This window comes from Odontesthes bonariensis, chromosome 5 (assembly GCF_027942865.1).
Source record: "Odontesthes bonariensis isolate fOdoBon6 chromosome 5, fOdoBon6.hap1, whole genome shotgun sequence".
Classification (NCBI taxonomy): Eukaryota; Metazoa; Chordata; class Actinopteri; order Atheriniformes; family Atherinopsidae; genus Odontesthes; species Odontesthes bonariensis.
The window spans coordinates 30574181-30594628 of NC_134510.1; the positions used below are offsets into that span (position 1 = coordinate 30574181).

Genomic DNA, 20448 nt, shown 5'->3' on the forward strand with positions numbered 1-20448 from the left:
GCCATTTTATTGTGTTTCGATGTGCACTTACCACAACATCAAAACTTTAAAAAAAAATTGGGTTAGAAAACTTGTGATAAAAACAGAATAAACCTTTGATAAATTGTTTATTAGATACGTCTATCGCAATAAGCATAGCTTTAAGTAACTGAATTACTTTACATTTTATGTTTGCATTAAGTTAGCATTAAAAATTATACATAATATTTTATTTTGAACTCATTGACTGAGCGCCCTGACAGAGATTTGTATATCTGCAGTGTAGTTCCACTGTTGACCTCCAGGGTGTGACATCAAGTTACTCAGCAGTTCCTTTGTACTTTTTTAATGGCAAAGAAGAAGTTTCATCTTATTTTTTTTTCGGGGATAGGGGGGTGAGGGGCTGGCCTTTTTGTTCCGCTGGAGAATCCTGCTTGAACGGTGAGCAGGAGAATAACACACCGACGAGAAATCACACTGCTCTGGCCAGTCGGCTCAATCACAGCACAAGGGGGGCACGCTGCGCTGCGGAGGAGGAGAGGGTAAAACAGGACGTTATCTCCCTCCAGCTCTACCTTTAGCAGCTCCAGGGTCAACGGGCAAACCAGCAACTGCCAGCTATCACCGTTAGCTTCAACTCCTCTGCGGGTCTGGGGGGTTCTGCTAGGGGCAGGGGGCGGGGGTACACCGAAAAGGGAGAAGACTACACGCCGAGAGGAGGGGGCTGGAAGTCTGAGACGCTTCCAGCCTGAAGGGGCCGGCGGTTTGGCCACAGCACCCCGGACTAGCTAGCTTATACCCGCGCGGCTAAGTGAATGGGATGGAGCCGGGACCGTCTGGCGCTGGTAGGTTAATTTTTTTTACTTATGCTGCTCAAAATACCATAAATTCTGATACCCGAGTCATGGTTACTGATGCTGAATGCAGTTGAAAAAGCAGGGCACCGTACCCTGGCCCAGCATCAGAGTGGGATGCACAAGGAGGCTTGGTGTCAGTCCTCTGTTGCATCGCAACGTTTAGAGAACAGAGTGTGAGATGGAGAGGGCTCTCTTCCAGGCTGCATGTACACCACTGGTGAAAACGTTAAACATTCAGATTTATAGCCATAGACAAGTCTTGTAGAGTCCTGACAATATCTTCAGCCATGAGCGGGGGCAGGGAGGTCGTGGGAACCTCTGTGAGGAGGAACGAGGTGAAGCCCGCCTTCAAGCAGCAGCAGCAGCAGCAGCAGCTGGCTGCACTCCGCATGCCCCACGCAGCACACCAGCCACCCGTTTCACTGATGGATGCTCCCACTATTAAACTTATCTAAACAGTGTTTAACACCAGTATTTTACATGCAACATTAAGGACAACATCAGGCCTGCCATTTGCAGAGAAGAATTAATGATTTATTTATGCGAAACCAAAAATAAAACTCAATTGTGATATCTGCACATTTACTGCAGCAGTTGACAGGACCTGTTTAAGACCGAGAGAGGCAGAAGCATTTGCAGGTGCACTGCATTTGTGTGTGAGGCTTTTTGGTCCGCATGCATCACTTTCAGATTTACAACAAGTGCTTATCAGTGCCAGGGATAGTGATCTTTATTTGTCAGATTTTTTTGAATAATGCAGTAGTGGGGGAGCAAACAGTTAAAAAAAACTATGCAGTGTTTCACTCTAAGCCAAGGTCTAAAGTCCATTTATTGTGGATTATATTGAACCCTGACTTTAATAATCAAACCTCAAATATCTAGAGTTGCATAGAGGTAGGGTTGTGGCCTCTTAGACAGTCACAAGTATCTCCTCAGACTGGCTTTATTAGGACAACCAGGCCATAGATTTAGACAAAAAAGAAAAAAAAATCACAATTTCATGCTATATCCTTCATCTTAAATTCAATTGAATAGACTTGTTTTTATTTTTGGGGATGGGGGAAGGGTCCCTGGGGCCCCTCATTTCAAAGTCTGCTTTTGTGTTTGAAGTGTGACGATTCAGAGTGCCGTTAACCCCAGATTGATCAGAAATGTTTACCTCGTTGTCGACCGCCATTGCGCAGCTTGTTTGGCCAAAGAAATTGATGTGTAACTGGGTCTTCCTTCTGCTACATGTGAAGTGGCCTTAAACTTGATTCAAAGTACACAGACACCACATGCATGTATACTATGCATAACTTTAAACGGCAATAACAGTAACTCCCATGTGCAATGGTCTTATTGTCTATTACGTCATTGTAAATACAGCAAGTAGTGAGTGACTTCATGTTGTGATGCTGCGCTCTTAATCTTACCGCCTGGGAGACACTGCTATTGTGTTGGGATATGTGAGAACGCTGGCTTTGCTTCTCACCATCTGCCTTCACTGGCACAAGGGCGAAGTGTGTGTCATTGTGCGTGAGTGTGCAACAATGACAACACACTTGCACGTTCACACCCATGTATGCTTTCTTGTGCATGTCTGGTGTCTTTGTTTTCTGTGTCTGTCAGACATGTGATTCTACACTCGAGGCGGATAAACAGGCTCCCGAAGCAGCATTTAATGGCTTTTCTTCCTGTCTGAAGGCATGGCGAATATATGGTTGAGTGGTGCGTTTAAGTCAGCAGCTTTTTAAAATGGGGGCTTTTCCAGTTTAGGTTGCTCATGCACCTCCGTCCCATGTGGGAACATCTTCAGAGCAGGACCAAAAAGGCCAAGGTCTCTACAGCATGACACAGGGGCACCCTGCCTCCTCTCATCTCCTCCAACAGCCCTACACATGCAGACACACACACACACACACACACACACACACACACACACAAGTCCCCTGATATCCATGACAATGCTGTGTTACCGTGGTGTCTCCATGGTGAGGCTGGGAATGTAGAGGGGGGCCCCTGTGTTTCTGTGTATGAGTGTGTTCATCGTAGCAAGGGCGATCCCTCTACCGTACACCCATGTATTTGTGAGTGTGAGATGGAGGAGCAGGGCAGCTGGGGTCTTTGTTGGGATGGATGAGGGCTGCTCTCTGGGGACCCAGAGGTTAAAGTAGTGGGCCCCTCTTGGGCAGGAATCACATCTAAGCTCACATCTACCCCCCTTATTTATGTATCAGACCCTCTGATTTGGTCAAGCTTTTCATATTTAAGAAGGGAAACTAGTCTGGGCACTGATAGTCACTTATCAGTCAGGTTAAGATTACGTGATGTTTGTGAGTAATACTTCTATTGGCCAAGATGATACAAGTCAGTGTCAAAGGTCAAATGGCCCACAAAGAGTCTTTTGCAGGCAGAAATGTAACTTTGTTTTAAAATTGCTAAACCAATGGCCATCCTCCTGCTGTTCTTATTTTAACCAAGACATGTTCAGTTTAACCATGGACAGGTACATTGTAACCAGAAGCACCCAGAACTTTAAAATACCCCAGAGAATTTAAAAAAAAAAAAGAGGAAAAGATCTAAAAGATGATTTCAGCCCTGGGCCATTTGCTATTTCCCTGAAGTTTAAGGACCAGGGTTGGAGCTGGAGTGTTGGGGCTGCTGTGCTGGTCAGCTGCCTACACAGAGCAGTAAAACCAGGAAGTGCACATCACCGGTATGAAGTAAAAGTCTGTTAATGTTACACATTTCTACAAGCTGAATATATATTTTTTGTGCCCTAGAAGATAAACAATTGTAAAACGATAAGAGATGAATGGTTTATTGCTCTGATTCACCACTTTGTTCTTACGAACGATCACCGATCTCTGCTCCACGACAGACGCACATAGTTGAACCAGGACGGGCACTTCAACTGTATTAACCCAAAATCTGTGAATGTTACACCTTTTTACTGTTAAATAGAGTTAACTGACTAATTGATGGGTATTTCTTCATATGGGGTCAATTTGCTAATTTATTCTCTCTCTTCTTCCTACCCTTATGTCTCTTTTGATTCTCCTCTTTCCCTCCCTCGTTCTTGCTCCCTAATCTGTTTGTTCCTCCTGTTCATTATGCCGTCTCAATACCTCCCTTCAATTCTGCTTATCTTACTTTTCCTGTAACATAATTTTTTTCCCCTGGCCCCAAACGCACACATCTGCTGCCTAACTATTTCCTTGAAATTGTTTCTTTTCTTTCCTATCTTTCCTCTCCCTGGCTTCCTGTCTCTGCTGCTGACTCCTGTGGCCACTTATCATGTGTATTTTTTTTTGTTGCCCCTGCCTACGCTTCCTTTCTGGCATGTGCCCACGTTTGTGGCGCTCTTTGCCCTTTCCTCTGCTGTTTTCAACCGCTTCCTCCTTTCTTTCATGCCTGCTCTGCCTGTACTTTGAATGAACTTATCATCTGATGTTCTGTTACTTCTTATATTTACTTTCCAATCCTCTTTGCTGTTGAACCCTCTTCCCTCTGTTACCTGTGATTGTGGATGCCTTATCTGGTCCAGTGCCCTTGGGGGTCTTCCCCCCACCCCTGCAGCAGGTGTTCCATGCCCCCCGCCGGCCAGGCATGGGCACCGTGGGCAAGCCCATCAAGCTGCTGGCCAACTACTTCGAAGTCGAGATCCCAAAGATGGACGTCTATCATTATGAGGTGGACATCAAGCCTGACAAGTGCCCACGACGAGTCAACAGGTAACAGAACTTGTTGATGGATTTGGTTAATCTTATTTTTTTTTGTGAAGTCCCACTTTAAGTTTACAGGTCATATCCTGTTGGCTGTCATTTCCCCCCCCTTTTTAATTTTTTTTTTTTAGCAACTTTAGGAAGTGGTGCATGCATTCAAACCAGTCAACAAGCAGCTGAAATGCCTGCTGTGAAGTCCAGTTTGAAACTGGATAATAAAAACCCAGCAGCCACCAGTAAATGACTGTTTTCAGGAGGCAGTGAAAGCAACTACTTTCAGCATGAGAATAGTTATTCTTTGTAACGACTATTTATGTATTTGTACATGAATTCCCAGGTTTTCTGTGTGGAAAAATCATTTAGAAAATTGAAGCATAAGCTCTTCAGGTTTAAAGTTGTAGTGTGTCATGAGTGAATTCTAAACAACATCTAAAGTTATTTCTATTCCTAAAACACACTTGAAGCGGTAAGGAGTGAGTGGAAATGAGGAGTTGTAAGCAAGAACGATTTTTGGTATCTGTGATGTAAAAATTGTATTAATTAAATAATCACCAATTCAATACATTTATACGAATTATATGTATGTATTTGTTAAATTTTGTTTTACAAAGTTTGGAGAAGAGTGTTTAATTTTGATCTGATGTTGACTTCTGCAAAAGAAAGACACCCAGTCTTTCCTTAACAGTCTGGACTTGAGTAATTAAATTAACTCTTGTATGAAATCAGTGCTCGTTACCGTCCGATACCAAAAGCAAAGGTTCTTATGAGGACTGAAACAATCAGAATTATTAGGATGTTATTGGATAAACATGAACAGACTTTAGAGGGCTTTTTAATCTACATTATAAATGTAATGCAGTGCAAATAAAAAATGTGTAACTTAAAGTTAACATGCTTACAAGTTAATGAATAGCTTTTCTTAATTTAACTATTCGTACTTGTGATGTTTTAATTGGCCCCCGACAATTTTTCAGGTGTGACACTTATATATAAGAAGGAACCGCTATGCTTGTGATTTGTCACATTTATTCCTTTAATCCCACCACTAAACGCTACATAAAACAACAAAAAATGTCAAAGCCCAGAAGGGAAATGTGCTGTCTGCCACACAGATTTGTCTCATGGCTCCCCAGAGAGCAAACTTCTTTAGAAAAAGAAAAAAAAACATGTTTTAGATGTCATGTTCCCATTTGCTTAGCATTCTCTACTTTTGTTACCAAACTGAAATAGTGTCATGTTTGTGACTCTGGTGGATGCCAACGAGACATGATGGGCCATCAGAGTCATGTGCCAGAGCTGGCTCGATACAGAAATATTATAACTTTGTTTATTGTCAGTAGGCCCAGAGCTCTGATGCTAACTGTGTCTTGTTAATGGCTTCAGGCGACTGTACGATTGTTGATCTTCATTTAAGCCACCTGAAAAGAATAGCAAAGATGCACTTTTGACCAGAGCATTTGGTTTTTAGAAGCTAGGTTTATTTGCAAACATGGGGAGTAGACGTGTGTTTTGCTAGAATTTCATCAGTCCTGGTTTATACTGATACTAGTTTTTATTATTGATATCATTACTTATATTATCTTCAATTTAAACCCAACGTTAGGAAACAGTTTAGAGATCTACATCCACATGTTGCTCACTATGTGAGCTGCTGCCACTGTTTGAAAACCTCACATTCTTCAGCTTGTCTCCTGTGGTAGGTTTATACAAAATGTGTGCAACAAATGCAGGCAGACAAACAGCTGTTACACTATTTTCTAACACAGACTAACAACTTAACTCTTAGCAACTCATCAGCAATCGTTAAACAGCTGGCCAAAGTGCAACTGTACCTTCACCAAGTAAACTGAATGGGAGCTAAAGCTTGGATATCTTCCAGATTAACTTTGGCGACAGCTCTGTGACATTCAGCTGTTTAGTTTTCCCTCGTCTTGCGATACATAATGGTCATTACCCGACTTCTACTAAACCCATCGCTGCTAACTATCTCATATAGACTGTGGGGATAATTTCAAAACATTATACGTTTTGAAAATGACTGCCAACTTAAAGCCAGACTCGCACACATTTTGGAGGTCTCAGAGAAATGGTTGAAGGGTAACCAGCTGCTAAGGGTTAACACTTCAGCGACAACCCGCAGACATGTCCCAGTCTCAAACCAAAGATTTAACATTGAATGAGGCGACAGGACGAGCTATGGCCAAATCACTGCACTTGAATTACCTTTGAGAGTTTGGCTGTGGTTGGAAATCAGAGCGTAAACAAACTCTTTAGTCAAACATAATCTTTGGGTGTAGGCAGGTAGTGGATGGAAGAATTTGTCCTGGAGCTTACCGGTTCTTTGAAAACCAACTAGTCTAGACCCAAAACAAGTTTAGCACCATTCTTTTATACCCATCTCTGATGCTGAGGCTCTGACTGTTGACTTTATATATGGACACGTACAGCTTTAACAAATGAGCTCATTTAGGTTATGTGCCTCTCCTGAAGTAAACATACGAATCTCCAAACAATAAAGAAACAACTTGGCAGTAAATACATCTGCCAGCTAAAACAAGCACGACACAATACTTTGTCTCCTCACAGCATTCTGTTTTTGAAGCTCTCCCCTAAAACCCTGAAGTCTCTCAGCGGAAAACTCTTAAGGGAGAGTCCTTGAGCTTTGAGTCTTATCTTTTAAGAGGGATACAAAAAGAAACAGGAAAAATGGAACAAATCAGTGTTACTTTTTCATCCTATTCTAATTAAACTGAGCTGTAGGGCTCAGCAAACCTGAAAGCAAAAGAAATAATCTTGAAAACTGCACTTCCTGGTACGAGCTCCTCTAACATTCAGAGAGGAGCTTAGTCCCTTTTGGATTTGAGACACAAAGAGTCCAAGAAAGCCAGCAAAGGTTGAGGCCTTTGACCTTTCCTTTTATGAACTGGTCCTCATCCCCCACACTTAAACAAAGGCCAAGGCATTGAACATTGCTCCCCGCTACCACCTGCACCCTCACTCTTTTTGTCCTTGCCTCCCTCCCATGACCATGAGTTGCAAGCACCAGCTGTATCCTGCTCGATCAATACTCTATCTAATCAAAACTATGCCTGCCAATCACTATAGAACATTCTAATGAGGCTGAGGGTTTAATTGCAAAGTGGCATTTCTTTCTGTTTTTATATTAATCCCATTATGTGTTGCTTCCCGCAGAGAGGTGGTTGAGTACATGGTTCAGCACTTCAAGCCCCAGCTCTTTGGCGACAGGAAACCGGTGTATGATGGCAAGAAGAACATTTACACGGTGCTAGCACTTCCAATTGGGAGTGAGAAGGTAAAAGTTTGCAGTTGTTTTGTATTACAGTGTAAAATCATATCTTGATTGGCAACTCATTTCTCCTCGGGGATCAATGAAGTCTATATTAGCCCTGTTGAGATTCGCTAGTAAAGCACAAATCTTTGTCACGATTTAAGAATGACGAGCACATTTTGCTACAGATTAAAAACCTAATTAGTGTGGTTTTTGGACAGAGCAAAGCTAGCATTTTGCCCCTGTGGCTACTTTTTCTGATCAGGGGCTTGCTAGTTTGTGGAGCTTTATATTTCCTAAGAGGATTTGAGTGGTTTGGATTTTTCTCATCTCATTCTTGGCAATAAAAGTAATTAATATTGTCTAATGTGGGATTCATGCTTATGTACCCTTGCATATGTTTATTGAGGTAACATTTCTGTCAGAAATAGATTATTGTGCCTTTGGATGCTGCTTGTAATTCTAAACTGAGAGTTAATTGTGATAAAAGTTATATTCTAACCAGTGCGAGGTGCATGAAAAGACTGGACAGCCTTCAGTCTCTGTAAGATGTGATAGACATGATCATTTATTAAATTGTTCTATTTTGGTATTTTTTTTGTTTCGAATGTTATTGCATCTCTTTGTTACTGCCTGGGAACACGCTGAAATGATTGCATTTTGTTACAGCTGGCTTCTGTTTCAGCCGTTTGAAAATACTGTTTAATTGATGTTTACTTGCGATGTGGAATAACACACAGAACGATTTTATCTTTTTTCATTTAATCTGATTTTACTTGAAGCCTGTCTTGGTTTCACATGACTGATCGTCTTTTCTCACTCAGCAGTGATGTAGACGAGGCTTCCGCCCTTCATTGTGTTTTATGTTTAAGTAAAGAATGGATGAATATATACAGTTCTGGAAAGCAAATCCATGCAAGCTCATAAATTATTAGAACGTGTAAATCATTTTGGGAACCCTGTTCATAAAGGGGTTTACCTCATGCTTTACAGTAAGAAAAGATCATCTTTATTCTGGTTGTTGCTCTCTCCCTGCAGCCTCGTTCTTTACTTCTGCTCTTTGGTCTTTATGTCCTCTGTCCAGGTGGATTTTGAGGTTACCATCCCCGGTGAGGGTAAGGATCGAATCTTTAAGGTGTCCATCCGTTGGCTGGCCAAGGTGTCATGGCGCCTGCTGCAGGAGACTCTTGTCAGCGGCCGGCTGCAGGTCCCCCTCGACTCAGTTCAAGCCCTGGATGTGGCTATGCGCCACTTGGCCTCTATGAGGTATACCACCGTAAAACGGATTTTTCTAACAGCACCCATGTGCATAAGTAATTATACTACAGTCCTTAATGTTCAGATCGATTGTCAGTTATAAGTATTTGTATATGTGTTTTTTTTTATGCTGTTGACAGTCACCGTTGCTAAAGTGAACCGTTACACTGAGTTCCTCCCTTCACTTATACTGTACAGTATCTTACCATCATATCTCCAGGTATTACTCAACAAAAGATGGTCGTTAGCTGAGACTTGTGTGAAAAGTGTCTGAACAATGCTGAGTAATGCAATAGTGATAGCTGGCTTCAGGACTTGACCTAAAAATGATCAAAATGGAAGTCCTCAAGTGATGGATTATTAGTTCAGTGACAACGTATCCCATTTCTCAGACTTCAGAAAAGATCGGCTCAGAACCTTTTTTGGCTTTTTCTGGTTAGAGTTGATGTTTTCTGAGGTCACAACTTTACTGGAAATGAACTCGTACTGAGATCATACTCTGAATTTGCACATTCATCATTTTCACCTCTCAACCCCCTCAAATTAGGTACACTCCAGTGGGCCGCTCATTCTTCTCCCCACCTGAAGGATACTACCACCCACTGGGTGGTGGGAGGGAAGTCTGGTTTGGATTCCACCAGTCTGTGCGTCCCGCCATGTGGAAGATGATGCTTAACATTGATGGTGAGTCTCTGCAGACGAGCTCACCAGACTGTGTAGTCAGTCCGTGACCTCAGAGGGTTTCATTGACATTGGAGAAATGCTAAAAAAATAAATGTACTCTTTGACAAAACAGGAATTGAATAAACAGTCATTTTTATCTTGAGTAATACATTTATTCTGCTGCTTTTGTGTTTATTTACTGCTTGTAACAGCTTGGGTAAAAGGCACGAGTGGTGACAAAAACATCCTGACAGTTGTAAACAGTCATTGTTGCTCTCTGTCTCCCTCCAGTGTCTGCCACGGCCTTCTACAAAGCCCAGCCTGTAATTGAGTTCATGTGTGAGGTTTTGGACATTCGCAACATAGACGAGCAGCCCAAGACTCTCACAGACTCTCAAAGGGTTCGCTTCACGAAGGAAATTAAAGGTAGACAACTAGATCGTTTTGAAAGTACGTCCAATATGTCCTATGAACGATGTAACCCCATTGCCCTTATTGAAAGCATGATTCCTTATTTTCCAACTTTTAGAATGCATAATATAACCTAATTTACCATGTTGTTACTTACAAATTATTGTAGTTTTTTTTCTTATTCGTTGACATGTGTCTTTTGTTACTGGTGCTTTTTTTTTTCATATCAAGATTTTGCTTTTATTTGATCAATCTTTGTGCATATGTTTGTGTTGATGCTTGTGCATCCCACCTGTTTGCAGGCCTGAAGGTAGAGGTAACCCACTGTGGCCAAATGAAGAGGAAGTACCGTGTATGCAATGTCACCAGACGTCCTGCCAGCCACCAAACGTAAATATAAAGCAAAAAACAAATTTTTAAAACACCTTGCACAAATCTACATTATTGAGAGAGAAAAATAAATTGGCTGTATGGACTTTAGGGGTGTTGACACAAGGGCTGCTGGATCAAATAAAGTTGAACATAAACTGTTTTTTACATTTTTGTATCATTATTCTGGAAAACAGTTGCCCATAATAATTACATTAAAACAGATTTATCAATCTTTTATCCTAAATGTCTATTTTTGGTCTTAAAATATATTTATTAATTAATTTAAATAATTAATAAATTTTTGATGTTTGACAGATTTTAGTCTTGTTTTAAAATGGAGACACATGTTCTCTTCTGTTAAATATCAATCCGCTGGTCAGACTGAGGAAGCAATCACAGCACATTACTTGATAAGATGTGTCACATATGATCCATACTTGAAACATTTTACCAGTTTGATGAATAACCGATTCATTGAGTTGATCAGTAACATTTATTTACATTCGATGGAACTGTAGGGCATAACCCACAGTGATGATAACATGATAACCAATCTGATGGTGTTTTCACTACCAGGTTTCCCCTCCAGCTTGAAAGCGGGCAGACGGTCGAATGTACAGTGGCCCAGTACTTCAAGCAGAAGTACAACTTGCAGCTTAAATACCCCCACCTACCCTGTCTCCAAGTGGGGCAAGAGCAGAAGCACACCTACCTGCCACTGGAGGTGAGGAAGAGTACACAGATGATTCAGCTGTTTGAAGACTAAAGCCTGAACAAGTGTTATAATACCATGAACACAGACTCGTGTTTACACCCTTGGGACTCTTTGCTTTCACTCATTCCAGGTTTGTAACATTGTAGCTGGTCAACGATGCATCAAGAAACTGACAGATAATCAGACCTCCACTATGATAAAAGCCACAGCTCGCTCTGCACCAGACAGGCAGGAGGAGATCAGCAGGCTGGTGAGTTGTATTGAAAATTGGCTGATGGAGGCCTCATGTTTGACATAACGGATGAGAATATATGGCGCTGTGATTTATTTATTTATTTTTTTAAGTATAAGTTGGAGGCATTGAAATATGACCCATGTTGTTCACTCTACAGATGAAGAATGCAAACTTCAACCTGGACCCGTACATCCAGGAGTTTGGAATCAAGGTGAAGGATGACATGGCCGAGGTGACGGGCAGGGTGCTGCCAGCTCCTATTCTGCAGTACGGAGGACGGGTAAACATGGTTCATTTTCAAAGCCTTGATAAATAGCTTTTATGCTGGGAAATTACAACCATTCAGCAGTATGTTTTCACACAAGTCTGACCGGGTGTAGCTTACAGTTTCTCCTCTGGTCCTCTCTTCCACAGAACCGAGCCATAGCTACCCCCAACCAGGGAGTGTGGGATATGAGGGGAAAGCAGTTTTACAATGGCATTGAGATCAAAGTGTGGGCTATCGCCTGCTTTGCTCCCCAGAAACAGTGTCGAGAAGAGGTGCTCAAGTAAGTTCTAATGAGTTGCTGTTGTGAGGATTATTTTCTTCAAAAGCGGATTAAATGGTCTTCACTCACAACATCCTTTGGCTTTGAATTGCGTTTAAGTAATTACATCCACTGTTAATTGAAATGTTTCACAAGAAAGAAGAAATATGCCTCATGATGCTGTGCATTCAGCCTGTATTCAGTATCCCAAAGAAAGTTATTATTTTTAGACTCTGTAAACTCTAAATACAGTATTTAATGTTTTTCCTAATGAATGGGGAGGAAAAAGACAGCATTTCCCATACAGCACCACCTCTTAAACACTGTTAGACAAATGTTTGGCAGAGTTTTACAAACCTAAGCTTGTCTTGGATTTATTTGGTGCAGCTTGCCCCAACTATCTTGTGGTTTAATCTCAGGAACTTCACAGACCAGCTGCGTAAGATCTCAAAGGATGCTGGAATGCCAATTCAGGGCCAGCCATGCTTCTGTAAATACGCCCAGGGAGCAGACAGTGTGGAGCCGATGTTCAGACACCTGAAGAACACCTACTCTGGACTTCAGCTCATCATTGTCATCCTGCCAGGAAAAACTCCAGTCTATGGTATTTTAATTTCTTTTTCTATCTTATTTTAGAATGTTTATATTGTTGTTTTTTTATGTTGCATCCCCAAATCAAAGTGAAAATCCCGCAATGCCAAGAAAAACACACAAACGATATCCAGAAACAAAGCTGCCATCTTATTTGAGATGGAGTGATTTGTGATGGGTGGGTGCATTACTGCACGTGGCACGGCTACATGTACATCAGTGAAGACACCATCAATGTTGAACACTTTATACAGATTCTAGAGCCACTTATGCTGCCATCCATCCATAACCCAGCATGGTTACCCACTGAAGATATTTGGCATCAAATACAAAAAAAAGCAGGCCCTGAACTGTGCTGTTCAGAGATTACGTAACACAGTGGCAAACCCGTCTTTTGCCAACTTTTTATTTACATATTGTTCTGGCATCAAATATTTTCCTAAAAACATATAAAGATCCGTTTCAACATTTGATTAGCTCTATATGTTCTGTTTTCAGAAGGGTGAAAATGGTTTGTAAATGACTGTTCTGTCAGAATGCCAAGCATTTTTTTGTTTCCGCTCAAGAGGGTATGCTCTCAAGTTAAAGGAAAGTACTTAGTAGAAAGTACTCCTCTCCTTCTCCGCTCTCTACACTGGCTCCCGTTAGCTGCTCGCATCCAGTTTAAGACTCTGGTGCTGGCCTACAGGGCAGTGGAAGGAACAGCTCCTTCATACCTCCAGGCTATGGTCAAGCCCTACACCCCCGCCCGACCACTTTGCTCTGCGGCCACCAGGCGCCTGGCTGCCCCGTCACTCAGGGGTCCCTGCGCACGATCGACACGGTCACGGCTTTTCTCTGTTCTGGCACCCCGATGGTGGAACGATCTCCCGACTGATATCAGGACAGCTGAGTCGCTGCCCATCTTTCGCCGCAGGCTGAAAACCCACCTCTTCAAGAAAAACTACCCTGATCCGTCCTAGTTCCTTACGCACTTATTGTTTCCTCCACCACTGGCACCCTCTAAATTATCATTACCCCCTACCCGAACCAGGGTTTGAATCCCATTCCTGCTTTTCTTACCTCTTTTATTTCTTCCCCTACCCGAACAAGGGTTTGCATCCCCACCCCGCTGTGACTGGTGTGCAGTTGGTGAGAGGCTGGTTGGTTATCGCACTTACTCTAGCACTAGTTTTGCTCTTAGCTGTTTGGTATTGGAAGGAAATGCACTTATGATTTCTTGTGACCTTAAGTTCTTTTGCCTACCGATGTTGAACGCACTTATTGTAAGTCGCTTTGGTTAAAAGCGTCTGCAAAATGACCGTAATGTAATGTAATGTAATGTAATGTCCTCTCTTCTACAATAAAAAGCACGGTTGTCACCAACTCTTCTTGAGACAAACTCTGCTGCCAAAGTATCACCGTCAAGAAGCATTGAGACAGATTACTGAGAAGAAAATTAAAAAAACTTGACCAAAGTGTCTAATTTCCAAACCTTTTCTTTTCAGCGGAGGTAAAGCGTGTTGGAGACACTCTCCTCGGCATGGCCACGCAATGTGTCCAGGTTAAGAACGTTGTGAAGACGTCACCGCAGACTCTCTCCAACCTCTGCCTCAAGATCAATGTGAAGCTGGGAGGCATAAACAACATCCTGGTGCCTCACCAACGGTGAGCTTCTGTTAACTTACACGCTTCGGTATCTTTCTCAGTCTGTGTACATTCATTTCTCTCTCTGAATGATTGCCATAATTGCCATATAATATAGAATTTTATTAGGACCCCATAGGTTGTTGTGACCCATCTCCATGCCTACCCTCATAGTTCACATGTGACATTCAGCCACCTGATAAAAGAAACTATTTAAATGAGAGAAGCCTGATAGGGAATTACTCTGTATTAGTATATGCTTATACTTTACTGTTTTTACAAAAAGATGCAAAAAGAGCACCCAACCCCTTCTGAGTCTGTTTGACTCGAAGCCACATATTGACCCATCTCGTTATTTCTGTTGCTGATGATGATAAAACGTCAAACGCAGCCCAGTTTTGCCTTGATGAACAAGTGTAATTTGCATGTCCTCCCCTTTGTGTGCCCTCAGGTCAGCGGTATTTCAGCAGCCGGTCATCTTCCTGGGAGCAGACGTCACACACCCCCCAGCTGGAGATGGCAAGAAGCCCTCCATTACTGCTGTAAGTCTTTAAAATCCCACCTACATAAAACAATACGAGTTGAGCTTGAACACAAATTCAGGAAAGGGAAAGGAAACCAAGCCACTTGCCAAATGTGGGCGTGCAGGTTAAACCCATGTGTGGGGAGCACCGGGGTGGTTTTGGCTTTGGTTTTAGTGGATTTCCTTTCTCATTATTACTATGCTTAAAAGGGCATGTATGTTGTTTTGTAATGGAAGTAAGAGTTCTGATTCCCTAATTTCTTGTTGTCAGGGGATCTGAGTCACTGGGTCATGAAAGAAACGGTGTCCATCAAAGTAGCATTTTGTCGCTACTTGGTGACGATTTACTACAAGGTCAAAGTGATGGATTTATACTTTAGTCAGTCAGTTACCATGTTGGTTTCTGCCGACTGCTTTCATTTGTGGTACACAGTTTTATATCAACTCCCTGCGACACAAACGTGCAAAGGTTGATCAAACCTGTATCTTTCTATGTACAACATTTTAATTTATTATTTATTATTGATCATTAATATGCAGGTAAGAGAAGAATGCCACAGCCAGAGACATCTTTGATCTTTAACACACGAAAACTTTGAAAAGATAAAAATCAGAAAGTGATCTCACTTTGATATTTGTACTAATTAAAAATCATTTTAAATGTTTAAGCTTTTAGGCAATTGGCTATAACAATTTTTTAATCAATTTAGTCATTTTTCATAAATTATATAATTTAGTGGAATTCAGGGAGAAGAAAACAATAGACAGTTTAATAATAGTGTATCGTAGAGCCTCTCCAAGAATGTGTTCACTATAACTTGTGAGTTCAGGCTGATCAGAACCTGAAAACATGAACCAGTTTCTTATCTCATGTATCAATTGTGTGATGAACGCACAAACTCCCTCTACCTTTTAGAGTCCATGTCACAATGATCGTATGCGGCCAATTTGACTTTTTGTTTGACGTTAACGCACAATAACGCACAATAAAAGAGCCAGAGCGAAGGAGGGGGAAAAAGTGTGACGGGAGGAGATGGTTATGATTAAAGGGAAAGAAATGGCTCATCACTGACTCACATTCAGAAAGGAAATGACGTCATCTCTTGTACAATCTTGACCTCAACTCAGCTGTGGTTGGCTGTGTTGTTGCCTAGCAATCATGACAAATGATTGAGTCACGCAGAGAGAGGAAGAGAGTGCGTACGCTTGGATCATCCGGATTAAGGAGAAAACTCAAGAATAAAAGAATAACGATAGAGTATTTGATTTGAGGAGAAGAATAAGATGTTGATGTTGAACCTCAGCCTAATGTTCAAGTGTACACAGGAGAAAAGGAGACATAAAAGGAAATAAGAATGAAGCAGTGTTAATGCCATCAGTGCAGTCTTGAGTCCTTTTCAGGGCACAAGTAGGCTGACATGTATTCCACTAATATGCTTTTTTTGGGTCTCTTTATCATGTTTGATAGATGAGCGATGCAAAGTGGCTTCTAATACCTAAAGGCACGCCCTGATGGTGTCGTGTTCACATCCTCACCCCTCTCCTCCTCCTCCATCTTCCAGGTGGTAGGCAGTATGGATGCTCATCCCAGTAGATACTGTGCCACAGTGCGTGTCCAGAGACCGAGGCAGGAAATAATCGAGGACTTATCTTACATGGTGCGTGAGCTGCTCATTCAGTTCTACAAGTCGACTCGCTTCAAGCCCACCAGGATCATTTTCTACAGAGATGGTGTTCCCGAGGGACAGTTGCCGCAGGTATCTGGGTTGATACAGTCCACTAAAAGACAAAAAAATGCCTTTGAGTGTGTGAATTCCTAAGATTGAGCTTGAATACTATTGAATTAGCTTGAATGCTAATGTGATATCTCTCTTCTTTAGATTCTCCACTATGAGCTCCTGGCCATCAGAGATGCATGCATAAAGTTGGAGAAGGACTATCAGCCTGGTATCACTTACATTGTGGTACAGAAACGCCACCACACGCGCCTCTTCTGTGCTGACAAATCTGAACGGGTGAGTTTTCTCAAATTCTTTTGTTATTGTTTATATATTCATCTGCTTTTCTGTAATTTAGAATTGGTGTTGTGTTTTCTTTGACAGATTGGCAAGAGTGGGAATATACCAGCAGGAACTACAGTGGACACCAACATCACTCATCCATTTGAGTTTGATTTCTACCTGTGCAGCCATGCAGGCATACAGGTATTAAGAGCAGAAATAAATTGGATCAGTATGTTGTAGGTACTGACCGACCTTTTGTTGTATTTTAAAAACACCCAGTCCATTTGACCCTTTGTTAAACTCTTTGATTATTTTACTCCATGTGACTTTTAAAAACATTCTGGCACATATTTAACTTTCATTGCTTCCTCTGGGTCACCAGGGTACCAGCCGGCCGTCTCATTACTACGTCTTATGGGACGACAATCGATTCACGGCTGACGAGTTGCAGATTCTAACCTACCAGTTGTGCCACACTTACGTTCGTTGTACCCGCTCAGTCTCCATCCCTGCGCCAGCATACTATGCCCGTCTCGTGGCCTTCCGTGCCCGCTACCATCTGGTAGACAAAGAACATGACAGGTTAGTGTGCTTATGACCGCATGGCCTAATAAAACACTTTGTTATCATTATTTCTGACATGAAGTGATTAGATCTGAAGCATTCTACCATCTACTATTATCGACTTTGTTCTGACAAACTGCTGTCAAGTGTATTTGGCTTTTTACTCAGTGTGTGTTCTTCCTGTTGTCACTTTGCAGTGGAGAGGGCAGCCACGTGTCTGGTCAGAGTAACGGTCGGGACCCCCAGGCGCTGGCTAAAGCTGTTCAGATTCACCACGACACTCTGAGGACCATGTACTTCGCCTGAACTCCACCAGCCATCGCCACCATCGTTTCCCTCCCACCTCATTTCTACCCGAGCGGGCCGACGGTCCGCTCTCACCTCATCCTCATCCCTTGCTCCCAACAACAGCCCACCACACATCCTCCACAGACCTGCCAGCCAGTCACTCAAGTCCAAGAAACATAAGGCCCTTCTCCTGTAAACACAGGCAGACTCTGCAGCCTCATGCACTCAAAAAGGTTATGAATATTGTTATTGTCATTTTGTTGTTTTTACTTTACCAGGACAATTGCTCTTTTTATGTTGAATTTTTTCAAATGTGGGTATTTTTGTGTAATTCTATTGTACGCTACCTTCACACTCCTATGTATGTAAGTATGCAATACGGATGGGAGGAAAAGTAGGCAAAAGAAAAGAAAAAAAAAAAATACTAGAAACTTTTTTAACTGCCACCACGATACTGCCTCTTTACCCATCCGAAAGCCGGATGCCAGTGTTCCAAGCCCCTTAGTATGGGGACCCTCCAGAGGGGCGGTACTGGGCACACACTTACTTGTATCATTTTAGCATCGTCATTCATGTTTTTAATGCTTTTGAATAATGTTATTTTTTTAAATGGCCTTGGAGTCTGAGGTATGGTACATTAGCACTTAGCGTTAGCTTGTAGGTGCCACCAGTCCTGCACATGAGGAGTTTGTTAGTGTATGTGAGGCTAGCCCTCTGGTCTTTATATTCACAGAGACAGAAGGAGCAGGTGTAGCATATTGTAGAGACGGGAGAGAGGTGCTGCTGCACCCTCAGTCCTGGTTGGTCAGTCCCTAGAGATTTAGCCTTTAGAGTCAAGCTTAGCATAATAGTAGAGGGACCATTTGCATAGAGTGTATCAAATATACTTGCACCCCATGCACCTAAACCAGCATTATTAACCAGCCAAAAGTGATGCCAACCAATGGAAAAGGGGCACTTAAACAGTAAGATGATCTTTTATTTCTGTGGACATTGCCCTTTTAGGATTTACGAGGCACTTTTTTTTGTTTACTTATTGATTTTATTTTACTTCAAAATGGTGAACGTCTTTTTTTGTGGGACTTGACACAGACTAGTTTGGAGTTTAACACCCACACTTGCATAGCTTTCAGAATAAAAGGCAAACGGCAAGGTCAACACTACGCTGTAAATCTGAATAGTCTGTGATCACTCAAGTGCTGCAAAGCTGAACTTCCATTCAGCCACGGATCTTGTTTTATTCATTCTGCTCATTTCTACTTGTATCGGTGGAGATAATGCCGCAGAGTGCATTCTACACTTCCACCCATGCAATTATTTGCATACCTCTGCACACCTACCTTCCACCTCTCCTGTTCTTACACAAAACTCTTCCGTCTGCAGGCATTTACAACCCATAGCCTGGGTAATAGAAGCACACATATAAAGTATGCCCTCTTTCTTAAGTCTCTTTCTTTGCATGTGGAGACCATCATGTTCAAATGCACTTGTCCCCTTATTTCCCCTCAAGCCAAACTCACTCATCAGCTTCTCCATTTTTTTCGCTCCTTGCAGTCTGTTTTCATGTTTGGCATCACACACCTGCAGCATCCCCTGCCCCAATCCCCTAGCTTGTGTTAGCCAATCCCTATTGGTGCTCTGTGTGCATGGGCAGCACAGGTAGGGGATTGCTACATTGGACAGGGTGGGCCTTTTCACTACAACTCAATATGCCCCGCCTTCAAGTTATTATCTGAATTTGTGATTTACAAAAAAAAAAAAAAAAAAAAAAAAAATGCATGTAACTATTATTTTTTTTAATGACTGGATATTCTGAGCCACCTTACTTTGGTCTTCTTAGAGGTAGGAGCCCTGTGCTCACCACTGCCTGTCAAATGTTTTGCCTCAGTTGTGTAATGGTTCTTAAGACTGCTTTTTCTTTTGTCATTATTATTATGAATATTGTGACTATTGTCGGAGTGTATCCTCAAGAGGGCACTGTGGAGACGGTCTCAAAATTCCACCTCAGTTGCCCTTAAAGCGCCTCAAATCTCGTCTGATGGTCAGAGCCCCTTAAAGCTGAAAGGGATTAGAAGATAAGCGATCAGATGAGTTTGATTTTTAAATCATGGTAATGAACTTGCATAATCAGAATGCCTTTGTACACCGTTTTACTGATCCTCCATTGTGTCCAAGGTGATTTGTATATATAAATATGTAATATTTACCTGTGATGTATTTTGGCCCAACACATGCCGGGCCTTTCACAGTTGCGGCCGGTGTTCTACTACTCGTTCTGTGCTAAACAAAAAAATCGGTCTGGGGCATTTCCCAGCACCACTGAAACCAGATGCAGTTCTTCACTCACTGAAGCCACAAAAAGCACCTTGCAAAGGGAGACGCCAAATTACAGTCACCCTAGAAATGTATCGTGGACACAGGAGAGCCCATTCCTCTCCACACAGCCTCACGGTCTGACTAAGCAATATTGAAGCCACTGATCAAGAACAGTCCTTGTCATAGCACTTCCCAATAGATTTGAATGAAAGGACATGGAAACATATTACTTTGGCTCTGTGTGTGATAGTATGGGAACTCTGTTGGGGAGGGTTATTTTTTAAAGAAAATAAAATTGTTTTTTATTACTCTTGTTGTTTTTTTTAATTGCTTGAAGTTTAATACTTTGTTTTTGGATTTTTTTCTTTCTCTAAAAAAAGCTTTTGCCTCCTCAGAGCAGAGAATACAACAGAATGTAGCCTAGCAGGGTTTGCATGTTATACATTACTGAGGAGGAACTGTAACTTTAAACTCAGCCTTATACCTACCCTATCTACCAATGGAGTCTGACAGAACAACTAGAAG

The 20448-nt window shown here is 42.0% G+C and overlaps 1 protein-coding gene across 2 annotated transcripts; it reads left to right on the plus strand.

Annotated features, from left to right (window-relative positions):
* Positions 1-347: 347 nt before the first annotated feature.
* Positions 348-20231, plus strand: ago1 (argonaute RISC component 1). Of its 2 annotated transcripts, none has more exons than XM_075466050.1 (19): positions 348-824; positions 4366-4552; positions 7736-7856; positions 8917-9098; positions 9637-9773; positions 10044-10202; positions 10466-10553; positions 11112-11259; positions 11381-11500; positions 11643-11765; positions 11900-12033; positions 12432-12616; positions 14091-14250; positions 14681-14771; positions 16315-16509; positions 16633-16767; positions 16855-16956; positions 17138-17337; positions 17517-20231. In XM_075466050.1, exons 1-19 carry the CDS (start codon positions 800-802, stop codon positions 17623-17625), a joined length of 2601 nt encoding a protein of 866 aa, XP_075322165.1. In that variant the 5' UTR covers positions 348-799; the 3' UTR covers positions 17626-20231. The 2 variants fall into 2 exon arrangements, with proteins under 2 accessions (XP_075322165.1, XP_075322166.1); XM_075466051.1 differs by having other exon boundaries at positions 10044-10178.
* Positions 20232-20448: the final 217 nt, after the last annotated feature.

What these genes read in the sequence shown, in the direction of transcription:
- ago1 (XM_075466050.1), top strand. Translation starts at nt 800, where the DNA reads ATGGAGCCGGGACCGTCTGGCGCTG. An exon ending in TGCCCACGACGAGTCAACAG is followed by an intron (nt 4,553 to 7,735) that starts GTAACAGAACTT and finishes TGCTTCCCGCAG; the next exon opens with AGAGGTGGTTGAGTACATGG. An exon ending in CCGAGGGACAGTTGCCGCAG is followed by an intron (nt 16,510 to 16,632) that starts GTATCTGGGTTG and finishes TCTCTTCTTTAG; the next exon opens with ATTCTCCACTATGAGCTCCT.